This window comes from Calliphora vicina, chromosome 5, assembly GCF_958450345.1.
Source record: "Calliphora vicina chromosome 5, idCalVici1.1, whole genome shotgun sequence".
Taxonomy (NCBI): Eukaryota; Metazoa; Arthropoda; class Insecta; order Diptera; family Calliphoridae; genus Calliphora; species Calliphora vicina.
This window is the reverse complement of record NC_088784.1, coordinates 53,155,726-53,172,627: the sequence shown is the minus strand read 5'-3', so window position 1 is coordinate 53,172,627 and position 16,902 is coordinate 53,155,726. Positions and strand designations below refer to the sequence as shown.

The following is a 16,902-nucleotide window of genomic DNA, read 5'->3' as shown; positions in this document are numbered from 1 at the left end:
ATGCTCTCTTTAGAGAGCAATTAGTTTTAATTTTAGTTATAAGATTTAATCACTTATTGTTAGGCCTAATGATATAGGTAGATTCAATAAATAAATAAAAAGTTTAAAAAAAAAATCTTTCGGAATCGAAATTGTTGGCATCGATTTGTTGTTGCATATCTTGCATATTTTTCTTTTAAATGCATATATTTAGTATATTTATCCATTTTGTTGCATATTTAATTATCTTTTGGATATATTTTTATAGCAGCAAATAGTCTAAAGGCATAGAGAAAATATAGGATGCATTTCAAAATGTATGTATGCAATGCAGTCATATCTTTATCTAGACAAAGCATGCAAACGCGTAGTTAAAATTTAAAAAAACTTATCATACTGTTTTTACTTTTTCATACATTTTGCGATATGAAACATTATCAAAGTTTACACGGTTGCGTTAAGATCGACTTTTTAAGGTTGCATTGCATACATACAATTTGGAATTCACCTATACATAGAGCGGAAATTAGAAAAAAACTCAAACACAAAAATTACTCAAAAATTTTACACATACGAGTGTTGTTTTTGTTTTCACATAGTTTTTTTACTAATGCATTCTCACCAATTAGGTTTTTGACAAATGAGATAGGTCTTTGACAGGGGAGTATCCGCTCTATTTATATTTTCTCTATGTCTAAAGGTATTTTATTCAAAACTTTTTCATGTTTAGAGTGGTCAAACCGGTTTTCGAATTATTCGAAAAACCGTTTTTTTTTGCAATTTTCCGGTCAAATCGGTTTTCGAGTTATTCGACAAACCGGGTTTTTTGTCTCGAATTATTCCACAAAATCGAATATTTTTTTTTATTAATTTTGAGATTAACTTTAATAATTATTATAATTAGCGATTATTTAAACAATACTATTCTTCTAAATGTGTGTTATGATTTCATGTTAAATGCCATTTACAAGTTATATATCAAGACCAAGGCGTAGTTTCAAAGTAGGCCTGGGTTAATTAACAACAAAAATATCCAGTAACATTATTTTAGAGAGTAAAAATAAATTACTCTCAATCTGAAAAATAATCCAAAAAAAGTACGCGAACAACAATTTGTAAAAATAAGTTGTATTTTATTATACATCAATTTAAAACGTTTGTTTTGTGTTATTTTACTACTTTTCTTTGCAAAACTGGTAAATTGTATTTATTTTAAATATTTTTGTTTTGTTTACATTTGCAACCATGTTTTAAACATATTTTTTATGTTGATATTTTTTACTGGACAAAAAATGTCCAGTAAAAAATATCATGTTCTCTATCTACGAACTGTCACTTTTAACACTCTATTGCTCTCTCGTTACAAGTTTTTAAAAGTAAAATAACGGAATCCCGTAACTTCCAGTTATAATTTGTACAAATTATCAAGTACGCGAACACAATTTATAAGTGAACGTGTTATTTTATATAAAAAATTGTTTTTTATTTTTTTAAAAAAAGTTTTTTCCAAATTTTTAAAAAATTTTTTTTTTTAAATTTTTTTTTTTAGTTTTAAAATTTTTTTTTTTTTGAAAAAAAAATTTATGAATTTTATTTATTTTTTGATGAACAAATATTTTTCCCGATTTTGACCCATTGCAGGTCCAAGTTACTATAGCCTTATCTACATCGTTGCAATGGACTTTGAAATATCTATCATTAAATATCCATATTGTCTATATTAATGACTTAGTAATCCAGATATACAGTGGTGGCCACCAATTTAAGACAAATACTTGCATTTTTTTTATCAACTGAATTTTAAGTGCGATAGAGCCAAAATAAAAGGACCTCTAAGGGTATGAAATTTATTAATAATGTTTCTAGTTTCTGAAAAATGTTTGGAAAAATCGGTAAAACATATATGGACAAATTTATGTGGAAATACGTTGACCCACCTCAGAGAACATCCGCTGTTAATAACATGATATGACCGAAACTAATGGAACTAAAAATACGAAATTTGGTCCGAATATTTTATAATAATAAAAATATAATTTTATAATTGTGAGAAAATATGTTTATTTAAAAAAAAATGTTGGTCAAGTTGTAGAAAAATCTTATGAGTTCGTGGTGAATATGTATGAATTGATACAGTCGAATAAAACACACTTGAGTGTTAAAACAGTCCTCATGCATACATATTTGTGGAAATATTTGAAAAAATAATTGACAATTACATGGAATTTAGCAAACAATTTTTGTCTTAAATTCCTGGCCACCACTGTAGATCAAAAATAGGTCAAAAATCGAGGTTGTCCCGGTTTTTTGCTCATATCTCCGTTATTTATGGACCGATTTTGCTGATTTTAAATAGCAAACTTCTCGAAAGCATGTCTGACAGAATTATTGAAGATTTGGATCCCGAAGATATCTGGGGTCTTCAGAAAATTGATTTCAACAGACCGACGGACAGACAGGCGGGCATGGCTTAATCGACTCCGCTATCTATAAGGATCCAGAATATATATACTTTATAGGGTCGGAAATGAAAAATGTAGAAATTACAAACGGAATGAAAAACTTATATATACCCTTCTCACGAAGGTGAAGGGTATACAAATAGTTTATGCTTAATTTATACTTCAATTCATAAATTGACAAAAAAAGCTAAAAAACAGGTTATTCGAACCGGTTTTTGATAGAAAAACCCGGAAAACGGTTTTTTAAAAATTACGCTTTTTCGAATTATTCGAAAACCGATTTTTTTTATATGTCAAATATTTGATCACTCTAATTCCATACTATAGGCGTACAAATGTCGTGTACGATGACATGGAAATGCCGATATGTAGATACAAAATTTCTTAGCACACTACATACATACAAACTTCGATTGATTGGCATAACGAATAAATACAAAAAAACAGTCGACGAAAGAAACGAACGAAGCGGGCGAGGCGCATAATCGAGAGAGAACAAAATCCATTTTTTTTATATTCATACAAAGATTACAATTTCCAATTTGAATTGATGAAACGGAATCAAAAGCAACCAGCAGATACAGCAGCAGCAACAACAAACCAACCAACTATCACAACCACCACCTGGCTGGCAAACGAAACAACGAACTCCGATTGGCTGCGCAACGATGAAATAAATTTTATACAGCAACAACAACAAAATAAAACGAAATGATGATAAAAACATCGAAAACAATAACGAAATAAACAAAGATGAAGGAAAGAAAGAGCCGGCATGCGAAAGCACTAAGAGAGAAGAGAGTAGAAGAAAATTAATTTATAACAAACAAATTGTATGTGTAAAATAATAATAATAATACAACAACAACAGCCACAATACAAAAGATATTAAACAGCAAATCGTAGAAAACGTTTTCTTTTTTATTTGTAGATCCCAGTGGTAATCAAAAATTGATTTTTTTTGCACTTTTTTTAACCTAAAAGTATAAATAAATCACAAACAACCTAACATGGGGAACAATGGGATAAGAAACTCACAAAACAAAGCAGTTGGACGTTCAGATGGGTGAGAATTGAGGAAATATTTGCAAAAGTTTAACAAACGAAACAAAATGGAATCAAAACAATTGGTCGTGCAAAAACTCAAACAGGTTTTGTATTCGTGCGATACTATTAGGTTCAATACACACATAGATACAAAACTGCGTATGTGTATATGCAAAAATACTGTGCAAATATGTACGTTCATAATTATACAATTTTAATTCAAAATTTATCAGATATGCTTACAGTCCGTTGCCGTTTAGGTCCAATTGGTAGTTTGAAATTAATAAATTGACTTTTGGTAATTTGTTTTGCCACGATTATAATCGAAATTTTGCAGGTGGAAATGAATTTTTGACAAAATTAAAGCTGTAGAAAATTCAGTTTTCGTAATTAAAAAACAGAACATACCTATTTATATTCAATTATCAATATTTAACACACAATTTAGTAAAAAATATTCGACTATGTTTAAAAAATAATTTTTCTTTGCATTTTTAGTTCTAAATCCTAAAACTACTTACTTACTACATACATATGTACTATATTTTCAGAGTAAACATTATTAAACGTCTGGAAAGTAATTAAACCCCATTTTCATGGTAGTAATTAAGATCTGGGGATAGAAAATACCATTACCCATTGTATGTATGACCTGAATTATTTTGTAATGGTAGTAAAATTGAAATAATATAAAAAATCTCACTTTTGGGATTATTTAAAAGGTTTTTGGGAATTTCTGCATTTTCAGTTGCAAATCTTAAACTTTTTTCCAGTATAGCATTTTTAATTAAAAATTCTGTACCTATATCGTTAAAATTGTATTATTTTTTATATGTAAATGAAAATTGTATCGCTTAATAAAAATAATGTTCATATGCACAAGAAATTAACTGAAAATATTTTTGTTTTGTTTTTGCAAAAAATCTTAAAATTTTAAATCCCTATTTTTAAAAGACAACACAATTTTCTACACTTTGATGTACAGTTGAAGACAAACCCGTTCACAAAAAGTCACGAAATGTTTGTATTACTGAAGAATTTCATTATTAACTATGTACAAGAATAATATTAAGTAATTTTAAAAGAATATCAATTTACTAACTTAAACAATGCACAAAAACTAAATTTAAAAATTGGATTAAATACAATATACTATTTTTAAAACAAAAGTCGGTGTCAACAGTTTTGTCCCTTGTTTCAAAAACAGTAATTTTAAAATTAATATTTTGTATGACCACCATGTGATTTTTTTAGAGCTTTGATTCTTTCTGGAATACTATTTACAAGATTTTCCGAAATGTTTGGGCTTATATTTTGCCATGCTAGAAGGTCTCGCTCCCACAATTCAACTGCGGGTCATGGAGTGTCTTTTTCGGCAAAAATTTTCCGTTTCAAAATTGTCCAAAGGTGCTCCACAGGGTTTAAATCTATGGACTGAGAACGTCATTCGAGCAGGTTGATTCCGTTATCAACAAACCATTTTTTTTGTTATTTTTTAGGTTTTCTTAGGATCATTGTCTGCATAAATATTTCTTGTTGACCACGTTCAACACCGAATATATCCAGACTCGGGAGATAAGAGTCCTCCAATATGGAAATACTATACCGAGCTCATTGCCACGAAAATATCCCCAAACCATGATTGATCCACCCCTAAATTTCATTGTTTTGACATATGTTGCGATCTTGTACCACAACGCGTTTATCATCCCATGTCCATGTGTGTCCATCTGACACCACTTTAATCGAGCCTTACGATGCTTTGACTTAAAACTGTTTTTTTTTATAATCGCTCTTGCTTTAAGTCCGTTATTTTTAAGACATCTTCGAATTGTTTTGTCACCGACGTTTACTCCATGGGCTTCTCCAAGCACTTAATTAATCTAATTGCAGTGGAAAGTGCAGTATTTGTGGCTCCTGAAACGATTAAGCGTCTTGCAATTCGAGTATCAGCAGAAGATAGCTTCGGTGGACGTTCATATGTGATCCAAAAAACTTATAAAAGTTCTGTTTGTTTCAGAGTGAGTTACCAGATAATAGTAAATAGAGTGCTTAACAATTAACAAAAGGAAAATGTTTTCAGACCAGTTGTTATGTGCAAAAAATAATACTGTCCAACAAATTGAGACTTTTTGATTGTAACAGAATAGCGACCCTATAATTCTGAAAGGGCATGTTGAGTAGATAATTTTTGTACAATAAACTTATAGTCCAGCTGGTCTGAATTTTTTTTACAGTGGGTCAAAGTTTTATTTTTTTGATCGCAGGGAGCATGATACTAAAATATTGCGGAATTTTATGAGGATAATTTTTATGGAAGCTCCACTATTTAGTGGTCAATTTGACCCCTTTTTCGAGAAAATCAAATAAAATCCTTTCAAAAAGTACATTTAAGGATTAAAACATTCCACGAAAATGGTTGCCGAAAAATTTCAGTGAGGGTGTACAAAGTCTACCAAAGTTGTTGTAGAAAAATTACACGCCACCTTGGTTCTCACATTTTTCAAAAACATCGCCAAAAATCTATTTATGATCCGAATGAGCTGATATTTTAAATATAAATAGTCCTTGAGAAGATCTACAAACATAAATACATATGTAGGTTATCACTTTTATGTCAAGAGTTATTTAGGTTTATTTATTTTTTTTTTACAAGAGTGGTAATTGCACGAAGAGAGTGTCAATTACATAGATCCAGCCAACTCAAATCGAATCTTAAAGATTGTATAAAAAGACTTAAAAAGCTCTTGGAATTTCGAAAAATGGAATCATTGAATAAATATTTTGAAAGCCTGGACGCAACCCCGCAATCGGATTACTCATTATGGCGAGCAACAGAAATTCTTAAAAGACCTGTCATATGTAAGCCCCCCTTGCGAAATTCAAGTGGTGGTTGGGCAAGAAATGATATTGAAAAAGGGAATCTGTTTGTTAATCATTTGATAAAAGTATTTACACCAAACACATCAAATGAAGCAATTGAGTTGCCACCTGTTTTACCCCATTTTAGAGCAGTCGTGAAGAGATCGAAAAGGTTATTCTTGATTTAAACCAGAGGTTCGCAAAAATAAATCCTCTCACCAATACACTTACTCTCACCAACACATTCAATTCTTTATTTTATTCAGTGCACCTACAAACACACAAATACAAAAACTAAAAAAATAAAGAAAAAGTCATACACCAGTGTTGTCTCGTTGAGTGGACAACGACTACTAAAATGTAAGAGCATAAGAATACGTGTGATTTTATTTTCCACAATTGTGGTATGGGCTGCGCATTACTGATTTAAACTCCAAGAAAGCACCTGGTACTGACAAAATCAGTAACAAGATGCTTATAGAGCTACCCCGGATAGCTATAAAAATAATTCTTATTATTTTTAATGATATATTACGCCTTGAATATTATCCTCCAGAATGGAAGGTTTCACTGGTTACCATGATACCTAGCCGGACAAAGATCACACAAAAGTAGAATCATACAGATCAATAAGCCTATTGTCTAATATGTACCCGATGTTAATTGAAAACAATTGTATTCGGAATCATCAATTTGGTTTTAGAAGAAAACACAGTACTATCGGACAAACCCATAGACTTGTAAATATTGTAAGAAAAGCGTTTGAGGAAAAGAAATATTGTTCCGCTCTCTTTATCGACATTTCTCAAGCTTTTGATAAAGTATGGCATGATGGTTTAATATACAAATTGACCCCTAAAGAAAGGAGCTTCCATAAAAATGATCCTCATAAAATTCCATAATATAACTCTGACAATAAGAATTCTCTCAGACATTAACTTACAACGTTTATTTCGTTTAGTATCATGCTCCTTTCGACCAAAAAATTAAAACTTTCACCCACTGTAAAAAAAATTCAGACCAGCTGGACTATAAGTTTATTCTACAAAAATTATCTACTCAACATGCCCTTTCAGAATTATAGGGTCGCTATTCTGTTTTGTCTTCTACTGTATTTGTTTTTATAATAATCGCCAGGGTCGAGTTGGGAAAGGATAATTGAGATATCCGATTAACCAACAGTTGCAAAATGGTCAGAGGATACTACAGGATTCTTTAGTTATTGCCTATACAAAATCCTGTGTAGAAGTATATACGAGTTTTTCTATAAAATTGTAATGCATTTGAGTATTAGCACATTTTTTGGGTGGTAGCACATTATTAATAAATAATGTGCTACCATAACCTTTTAAACGATATACGTGTAAATAGGGAAACCCACATGAAGTTCAATAGGTGGCAAATTCAGCATATACTGAATTGATCATCAAGACTTTTTCGTGAGCGATTTAACAAAATCTCATCAATAACCCCCATTCGAACGATGTCTTGAAAATAACCCAGGCCATCGCCCGGACCTCTCGCATACGTGCGGACATTATAATGATATTATATTCCATAGCAAATAGCAGACATGTGCCTTTAAAATAAAAACATTCTTTAATACCTCATACAGTGGTGGCCACCAATTTAAGACAAATACTTGAATTTTTTTCATCAACTGAACTTTAAGTGCGATAGAGCCAAAATAAAAGGACCTCTAAGGGTATGAAATTTATTAATTATGTTTCTAGTTTCTGAAAAATGTTTGGAAAAATCGGTAAAACATATATGGACAAAGATATGTGGAAATACGTTGACCCACCTCAGCGAACATCCGCTGTTAATAACATGATATGACCGAAACTAATGGAACTAAAAATACGAATTTTGGTCAAGTTGTAGAAAAATTTTATGTGTTCATGGTGAATATGTATGAATTGACACAGTCGAATAAAATACACTTGTGTGTTAAAACAGTCCTCATGCATACATATTTGTGGAAACATTTGCAAAAATAATTGACAATCACGTGGAATTAAGCAAACAATTTTTGTCTTAAATTCCTGGCCACCACTGTATGTATGTGGAATTCCACGAGAATGATAACCACGACTGAAAAAACAAAAACTGTTGAAACTTTTTTCAAGATGATTTGGATAGGAGAAAAAAATGTTACTATGTGAAAGTGTTTAGAGCTTATTACAACATTTTAAGGGCAAAAATAATAGTTTAAACTGACAATAGTTAATTTTTTAATTTAATTGGTATGTTTTAGGCTAAGATTGTGCCGAAAACTATGCTCCCAATTAGCATGTAGTATGAAATGAATTTGACTTTGATTGTTTTTTTTTATCTATTATCAAGTTGTTTATTGAAACCGAATATATAATTTATATTTATTTTTTTAGTTTTTGTGCACATATACATATTTACAGAATATATACATATTTTTTTACTATAAGAGAAAAATTTGTCACGTTGGTACGATATTAAATTTTATTTATTATTAAATCATCCAAAGATTGTTTTTTTTAACCCTCGGTTAGTCTCAACTGATCTGGTTGATACATGCAAAAAATTTTGTATTTTCAAACACCCTAATTTTTAAACAATTTTTTGATAAAAATATATTTTGACTGCAATTTTATTTTGATTACTCTTTCAATTACTTTGAATTGTTTTCATGTTTTCGTAATAAAAAGTGACGAGATTATTTTCAAACGCGCTTTTCTTTTATTGATATCAATTTTATACATTGCGACTAGTCTCGATTGAAAATGATTGCGACTAACGGAGGGTTAAGTATGACGGATTGTAACGGAAAATTTTTTGGTTTAGTGTAAGAAATTATAAGTAAATATAACGCCTCTCACGGTTCGCAAATTGTCGCATATTTCTACATGTGCCTCAAATCCTTATTTCGCTCGATATTTTGGACAACAATGTTTCGAAAGAACTTATTATTTTTTTTTAAATATAGTACCCTCTGAATGGAACATAAAGATCAAATTATTTTTCAGGTACTCTTATATTTGCAAAATCTATTCCACTCTATAGACGTACAAATGTCACGTACTATGACATGGAACTGCCCATTTAATAATACAAGCTGTATTATTAAAAATCAGTTGTCGCTCATGCTGGAGCGTATAATAAAAATGTTAAATTTAGCTGCAAAAATGCCAAAATGGTTACACTGGTTCAGACGGAAAGTGTTGTTGACAGACAAGAAATGGAACGTCTTGGGAACATGAAACACTTTATTTATGGCCCAACAAAAACAACAGCAACAACAATAACACAAATCCAATTGAAATTTATATAAAGCAGTTATTTATCGTATTGTTGCTCAGGTTGTTGTTGTTCTTCTTCTTAGTTTTATTCAACATTTCAGTTGTCGACATTTTTTTGTATCTTTTTGTGCGCTAATTCAATCGTCATCCACCAAAAAAAACAGAAGAAAACAAAACTATAGTACCGCTCACTAACACCAATCCGATTAGAAGGAGAATAAGAAGAGTGAAAATGAATGGATGTGTGTGTTTCATTTCTCTATTTGATTCCAATTTGAATCGAATTAAATTCTTGTTTCCCCTTCTCATTCCAACCAATTGTTTTTGTTTTTTTTTGTAGTTTCATTTGCAGTCTGCTTCTATTTCTCATTCGGTTTGTGATCGTCGTCGTCCATGCAACGACGTCGTTTTGTGCGGAATCAATGATAAAAAGTGTTTATTAATATCAAATAAATTATAACTACCTAAATAAAATAATGCTATAAATTTAATTGAAAACCGATAAATAATTAATTAAAAATTATGAAAAAGTGTAAAAATACCACATACCAGTGAAAGTGCAAAATATTCATACATACCTACATAACTAACAATTAAACAAATATTTACATATGTTCACATATTTATAAACAAATTCAGTGTAATCAAGTACGAGTATTATAAACAACAACAAAATCGTATTTATTTAAATTAAGCACAAAATATTATTGTCTATTTTCTGAATAATAATTTATCTAAATAATACATTATTCCGACGGTATTTAAAAAAAATATACGAAAAGAGAAACCAATAAAAGAACCAGAAAAATAAACAAACAAAAAACAATTTGGATCTTATTTAATTTGTTTTTAACGTGTCATTCTTTAAAAAAAACAAATATTATTAAAATGTGTAACGGTTTATTCTACTTGCTGTTCATATAAAGTGGCTGCTGATCCAACACAACTGACCTCTCGCTCTCTCCCCCTTTCCAGTACCACTGACTGCTGCTTTACATTTACGATATTAGTTACGGTCAATCCAAATTGTATTGATTCTGTGGTTGTTGACAGTGTAAAAATTAGGCGGAATCAGTGCTTTAATAAGTTATTTAACGAGTTTGTTTATTTTTACAAAAGTTTTAAAATAAATCTAGCAAAATTTTGCACCTAATGCAACTAAATACCATGGACTGCACCGGGCGTTCAAATATAAATGAACGTGATTCGGAGCTAGGGGATGATATGGTAAGATTGTGCATTTGATATAAACTATTTAGCAGCTATAAAAATACTACATATATTTTGTTCGTTTTTACCGTCGTAATTTTATTTCATTAAACATAACTTAATATATTGTTATTATGAGATAAATTTATAAAATTTCAAATAGTATATCGTCCCCTTAATAAAAAAAAAAAATAGTGTATAATTTTTTTGCCATTTCGAAATAATTGAGTGACAAATTTTTGTGTTAGTTAGTAGACATCTGGAACAAAAGTAATATTTCAATTGATCTTTTGACCCACTTTGTGGAAGTAGATTTTCACCAAATTTTGACCTCATATAGAACCAGTTATGTAGATTCTTATTATGCAATCAATACACTGTTGTTTTATTGAGGGGACGATATAGAAATATAAGCGTTTCTTATTATTATTTTGAAATAAAAAAATGTTTAAGGGTATTCATTTAAACGCTTAAGTTTCCCAATTGTATATTGTGCAATGTTAAACAGTCAATTTGTATTTGATAAAAATGTCAAATAGAAATAATGCTTTAAAAAAAGTTTTTCAACATTTCATAAATTTAAAATCATAAATTTTTTAATGAAAACAAATTCTATGGAACAAACGATGGAACTCATTTAAATGTTTCCTGTTTAAGCGACGTGTTTTATGAAACCACTTTTTTAAAAAAATGTCAAAGAAAAATAAATTCAACAAAAGTTTTTGTAGATTTTATAAATTTAAAATCTGCTATTTCGTTCTGTTACGAAATCACACAATCATACAACATTTATATTCAATTGATTTTTATTTCTTAATAGCTTCGCTCGGTAGCTATTTACTAATGATTTGTATTTCATCTATAGATATTTAAATTGAGTAGTGAAAAGTAGGCAGTGTTGATAGCTCTTCAAGTTTCTACAAAAAATGTATCTTATTAAGAAAAATGAGAAGTGAAAAGGAGGCAATATATTAAAAACTTAAAATTTCCGAGTTTTACAAGGAATTTTTTAATTTTATTTCTTTACAAACTATCTCCTGAAAATTTCGAATCGAAAAAAAATCGGACAAATCGCTCCAGCCGTTCTCACGTGATGCGATTATATACATGGACCTTTTTATTTTTATATATATAGATAGATATATTAAATTAAACAGAAAACAGCTGATTCGCGCAAACTTAACATGAGGACATTTTTATGTTTTGCTATTTATGTTTGCTATATTGAAAATTAATAAGGAATTTTTAATCATAACAAATTGTTGAAAATCATAAAAAAATTTCCAAATTAAAAAATGGCTTTTATGAAAATTTTATACTTGTGACATGTTAATACAATAGAAAAGTTTTGATTTAATAAAAAAAATATGTTGTTTAATAATACGAATTTTTCGGTATTACGAAAGGAACAATCTAATATTTTCTGATTCCATCGAGTCTAAAGGATACAAAACCGTTTTTAGTCAAATTGAAAAATTGTCCAAAATGAATACGTTACACGTTAATATTTACATACACGTTACACGTTAATATTTACAAAAAAAAAATTAATTTTCTTTTAAGTAAAGAAGTAGGGTACCGTGAAATAACTTAGCGTGTCGCTAAGGTTTTCTCCTCTGGGTTGTATCAAAAACTGGCTTCGCTCAGAATAGTATTTTGCATTGCCGGCCTTTGGTCGGTCGCAAAGGTTTTCTCCTCTGGGGTGTATCAAAAACAGGCTTCGCTCAGAAAAGATTCTTTTTACATCGTCGGCCTTTGTTAGGTTGCAACGATTTCTTAATCTGGTGCGAAATGAAAATCGGATTTCTGAAATATTATAAAACCTTTCTGCAATGAAAGAAATCTTTTCTGAGCGAAGGAGGAGAAAATCTTAGCGCACTACAATGCATAATACTTATCTGACCGAAGCCAGTTTTTAATACACCCAGAGGAGAAAAACTTTGCGCTACGCTATAGGCCCGCAATGCAAAAAATGTTTGGTAAGCGAAGAATAATTTCACTTTTGTAGTTCCTTTTTTTAGATTACATAAATAAATTGCTTCGGATTGGGAATTATTTCATTTATATTGGGATTTATTTCATTGGGAGTTATTTTGCTTTTTTGGCACTAATATTTTAAAAATTATGAAACCGCCGATTATTGGGAGTAATTTAATTTTACCCTTTGGTAGTTATTTCATTTTTCAAGTTTGGGAATTATTTCATTTTTCATGGGAATTATTTCATTGGGAATTATTTCATTGGGAGTTATTTCATTTGGGAGCTATTTCACGGTACCAAGAAGTATCACTTAATTGAAATGCTTTAAAACATTTTATTATGGATTTTATAAAAGGAAAAAATAAAGTATCTAATTTATGCAGTTGTATTCTAAATTAGCCCGAAATCCGCATACATAGTATCTTGCAGTTTAGTCGAAAAAACTGGAATTTTCGAAGATGCTATGATCAAGATCATATGGAATTATTTTTTCTGTTTCCAAAAACTTGTAACAAAATAATTTTTACCTATTTATATGAATAATTAATTGAAAGCACTGATTGGAATAAATGGAAAATAAAATGCATCCTTATGGCTTTTTTCTTTAAATTTACAAACTTTCTTTAAATTTACAAACTTTTTGATAAAATATTTGTTATAGAACTAACTAATAAGAAAACTGTTTAAATACATAAATATATGAAATGAGTAATTCGAATTACGTCCTTTCAGTTTATGTCGCATTTTCTGATACAAAATAACAACGCAGATCTTAGTGTACATCAAAGTTTCGAAAGAATTAATTCATATAGCACGAATTAATTACTTAGTAGTCCAAAGGTATTGAACTCTTTCATTTATAGAATTAATTCCTTATGGAATCATTCAAGTTTTCTTTACTTCAATTACAAAATAGCTTAACAAAATATGTTGAATGATTACAAAATATTATTATACAACTTGTATTAGATTTGAATTAATAAAAATTTCATAATTTAAAGGTTGAATGAATTCCATTATGAACCAATTCGACCATTAATGAATTCTATTAAATTTTGGGAATGAACTTTTTAATTCCGAATTAAGATTTTAGTCAATTAAGCTCAAATTGAATTAATTAATTTGAAGCTCTGGCGTATACGAAGGTGAATAAGTCTCTGAATTTTTTAAATGAAACACAGGTTTTTTGATAAAACATCATTTTATTTTTCTTCAATTTTTTTTATACCTTCAAAAAAATATTTGTCGAGATCATGACAATAGGTATATGATTGTGACATGATTTCGTCATTAGAGTCAAATTTCTTTGCGCAGAGCCATTTCTTCAGGTTTAGAAGTCATTGCGTCATTCCGTCATTCCGTGCTAAATCCGGAGACTAAGGCGCAGCGTTGCCGCTTTGGTCCAATTGGACCAAAATTGGTAGTTTGAAGTTAACAAATTGACTTTTGGTAGTTTGGTTGGTTTGTTCCGATATTTATGGTATTTTGGTAGGCTACGATATTTCTGAATACAGAAGTATTTTTAAGAACAAAATAATTAAAATAATAACGAAAAAACTACTTATGTTAAGCCAAAATAATAAAACTACATATTTGCAAAATATGAAGATAGCATTTTCTAAAATATTTAGTTTAGTCAGGTAAATGTGTATTTATTTAGTAGTGTTGAGTTCAAAAAATGCCTAAGGGCTCTCAAAACTTTTATTTTCTAATAATATGTGTTAAACTCTGCTTCAATATCATTCTTCCTCTGGATAATTTTATAGCAGCAATAATATAATTTTAACTATTAATTTTGAAACGAATTCATATAGCATTTCTCAAATATTTTAAATTTGGTAGGTTTTGGTAGGCTTTGGTAGTTTTAATTAGAAATTTGGTAGGAAAAATATTTTATGAGTGGCAACGCTGCTAAGGCGGATGAGGGAGCAATTTGGATTTTTTCCATGGAAACTGCACATGTGTGCACTAAGGTGGAGCGATAATGTATGAAATTTTTTGTTTGTTTTCAATGGAATAGCGATATAAAGTTGCCTTTTAATGAGTAAGTTAAACGTATGAAAGATTACTTACCTATTTTGATGATTTGACGTGCCCCAACACAATTGAAAATCAAAAAATTGCCTATTTTTCATATGGTCATTAAACAACCTTATACTTTATAAACTTTAGTTTATGTTGAATATAAATATTTTTATGTATTGTTAGGGCAATATAATTATATCCAATAATTAAAAAAAATCACATTTTTACTTGAAAAACTAAATTCATATTTCAGTTAAAAAATATATTTATAGTTAACGGGTATTCCAAAGCGATTAAGAAAAAAATAAAAATCGCTCCACCCTAGTGTGCACCCTTGCATTGTCCTGCTAGAAAAGATTTTTTTTATTAAATCGACCTAATAAGTTGACATTTTATTCCTATTGCTTGTTTTACCTTTTTGAAGGTAGTCCATGTGGATTATACCACGTGCATCCCAAATAATGGTCGCCATACTTAATTGGCTAACAAACTGACCTTGTCCTTCTTTAGGACCAATAAACACACTGTTTTGTTTCTGATGTGCTGTGGTGCATCCACGTTTCGTCCACGGTTACAAAACGGAGCAAAAACTCGTCCATTGGAGTTGAACAACGCCAAACACTACTGCGATGTTGTCACCCGATTGCGTTTGTGGTAGATTGTGAGCGGCACTCAGCTTCTGAAAAGCTTTCTCATACCCGATCGTCCATATCTTGAATTATTTCAATTGTTTCGGGTGTAGAGACCTCAACTGAGCCTCGCGGACGTTCGGCTTCTTCCGTGCTTGTACAGCCACAACGAAATTCAGTAAACCACTTGTTTGCTATTGAAATTTATGGTGCAGAGTTCCAACAGCATTTATCAAGATTGGCCATGGTTTGAGTGATGGTTTTTCAGAAAAAAAGAATGAGCACGCCAAATACACTTTTTTAAATTTTCTCCTCAATTTACGCAGCTTGTTAAAATTTTGACAGGAGTCAAGTGATAGATGCCTGTTGACAGGAGCAGTATTGCGTTTTCAGTTAAGAGGTGGGAAATTAAAAAAGTCACGGACTTGAGCGACCCTCGTATATTTTTTGGTCATATTTTTTATTTTATAGTGCTGTTTTTGCTTTTTTAGAGCTCTACTCATTAGTGATTAGAAAATAATTAGAGAGACACAATTAAGTAGGTAGTCAGGTCGATTAAATATTTCAATCTATATCTACAAACACAAATCCATACATAAATACATGTCTTTACATATACAAATGTATTTAAATAACAAGTGGTTCACAGCAATTTAAATTTCGTATCTAATACGTTGAGTAAACAACAATTGTTCATAAATCAAAATCGATTTAAAAATTCCCATACAATTAACAATAAAAGTGTATTGTTAGGAAATTTAAGAAAAAAAAACTAAATATTAAAATTATCACTTAACTAAATTAGTAAACAAAATATGATTTCTATGAAAATGATCATGGTAAATAAACTCTTTTTATACTTCTACTTCTGCCCCTCAACGTTCCACCTTATAAATTCCACATACATAATGTATTGTAGATAGATACATATTTATTAAGAGAAGATAAACAAACAAACAAACAAATAAATCTATAAAATAGTGACGGTTTTAACACAAAGTAACAAAAACATCTAAACTTACAAACACACACATGAAATTGTATAAATATGTACAAGTATAAGAATGTAGGTATGTTCACTCACTTCAACGGACAAATTACATTATCTATGGTTGAGTTTTTCTAATTATGGGGCTGGACGATTATGATAAAATTTAATATTTTTCTTAATTTAGTCCATATAAATCTCGGTGCCAAACTTCTATGCTCTACAACCACTCCTTATATTTTTTGCACAAAAATGTATGAATCCAATCCCTCTGTACATCGCCCAGAAATGTTCTTTAGGTCTTCATATTTTGTTCATATATTCTTAAATTTTCATAGTTTGAAAAACTCGCGATTTTATTCGCAAATTTAGACAAAGTTTAAAGATCCACGGTAAAATAGTGGATTTTTTATGATATACATAGTATACAAATTGATATTAGAATT

General features: G+C 29.8%; 1 protein-coding gene across 1 annotated transcript in view; it reads left to right on the top strand.

The window, feature by feature from the left end:
• Positions 1-10,022: 10,022 nt before the first annotated feature.
• retn (retained) overlaps positions 10,023-16,902 on the top strand; it is a 104,729-nt gene continuing 97,849 nt past the window's right edge. Inside the window, exon 1 of the mRNA XM_065513357.1 lies at positions 10,023-10,852. Coding sequence (XP_065369429.1) covers positions 10,778-10,852 — 75 coding nt within the window. The 5' untranslated portion in view covers positions 10,023-10,777. The remainder of the gene's footprint in view (positions 10,853-16,902) is intronic.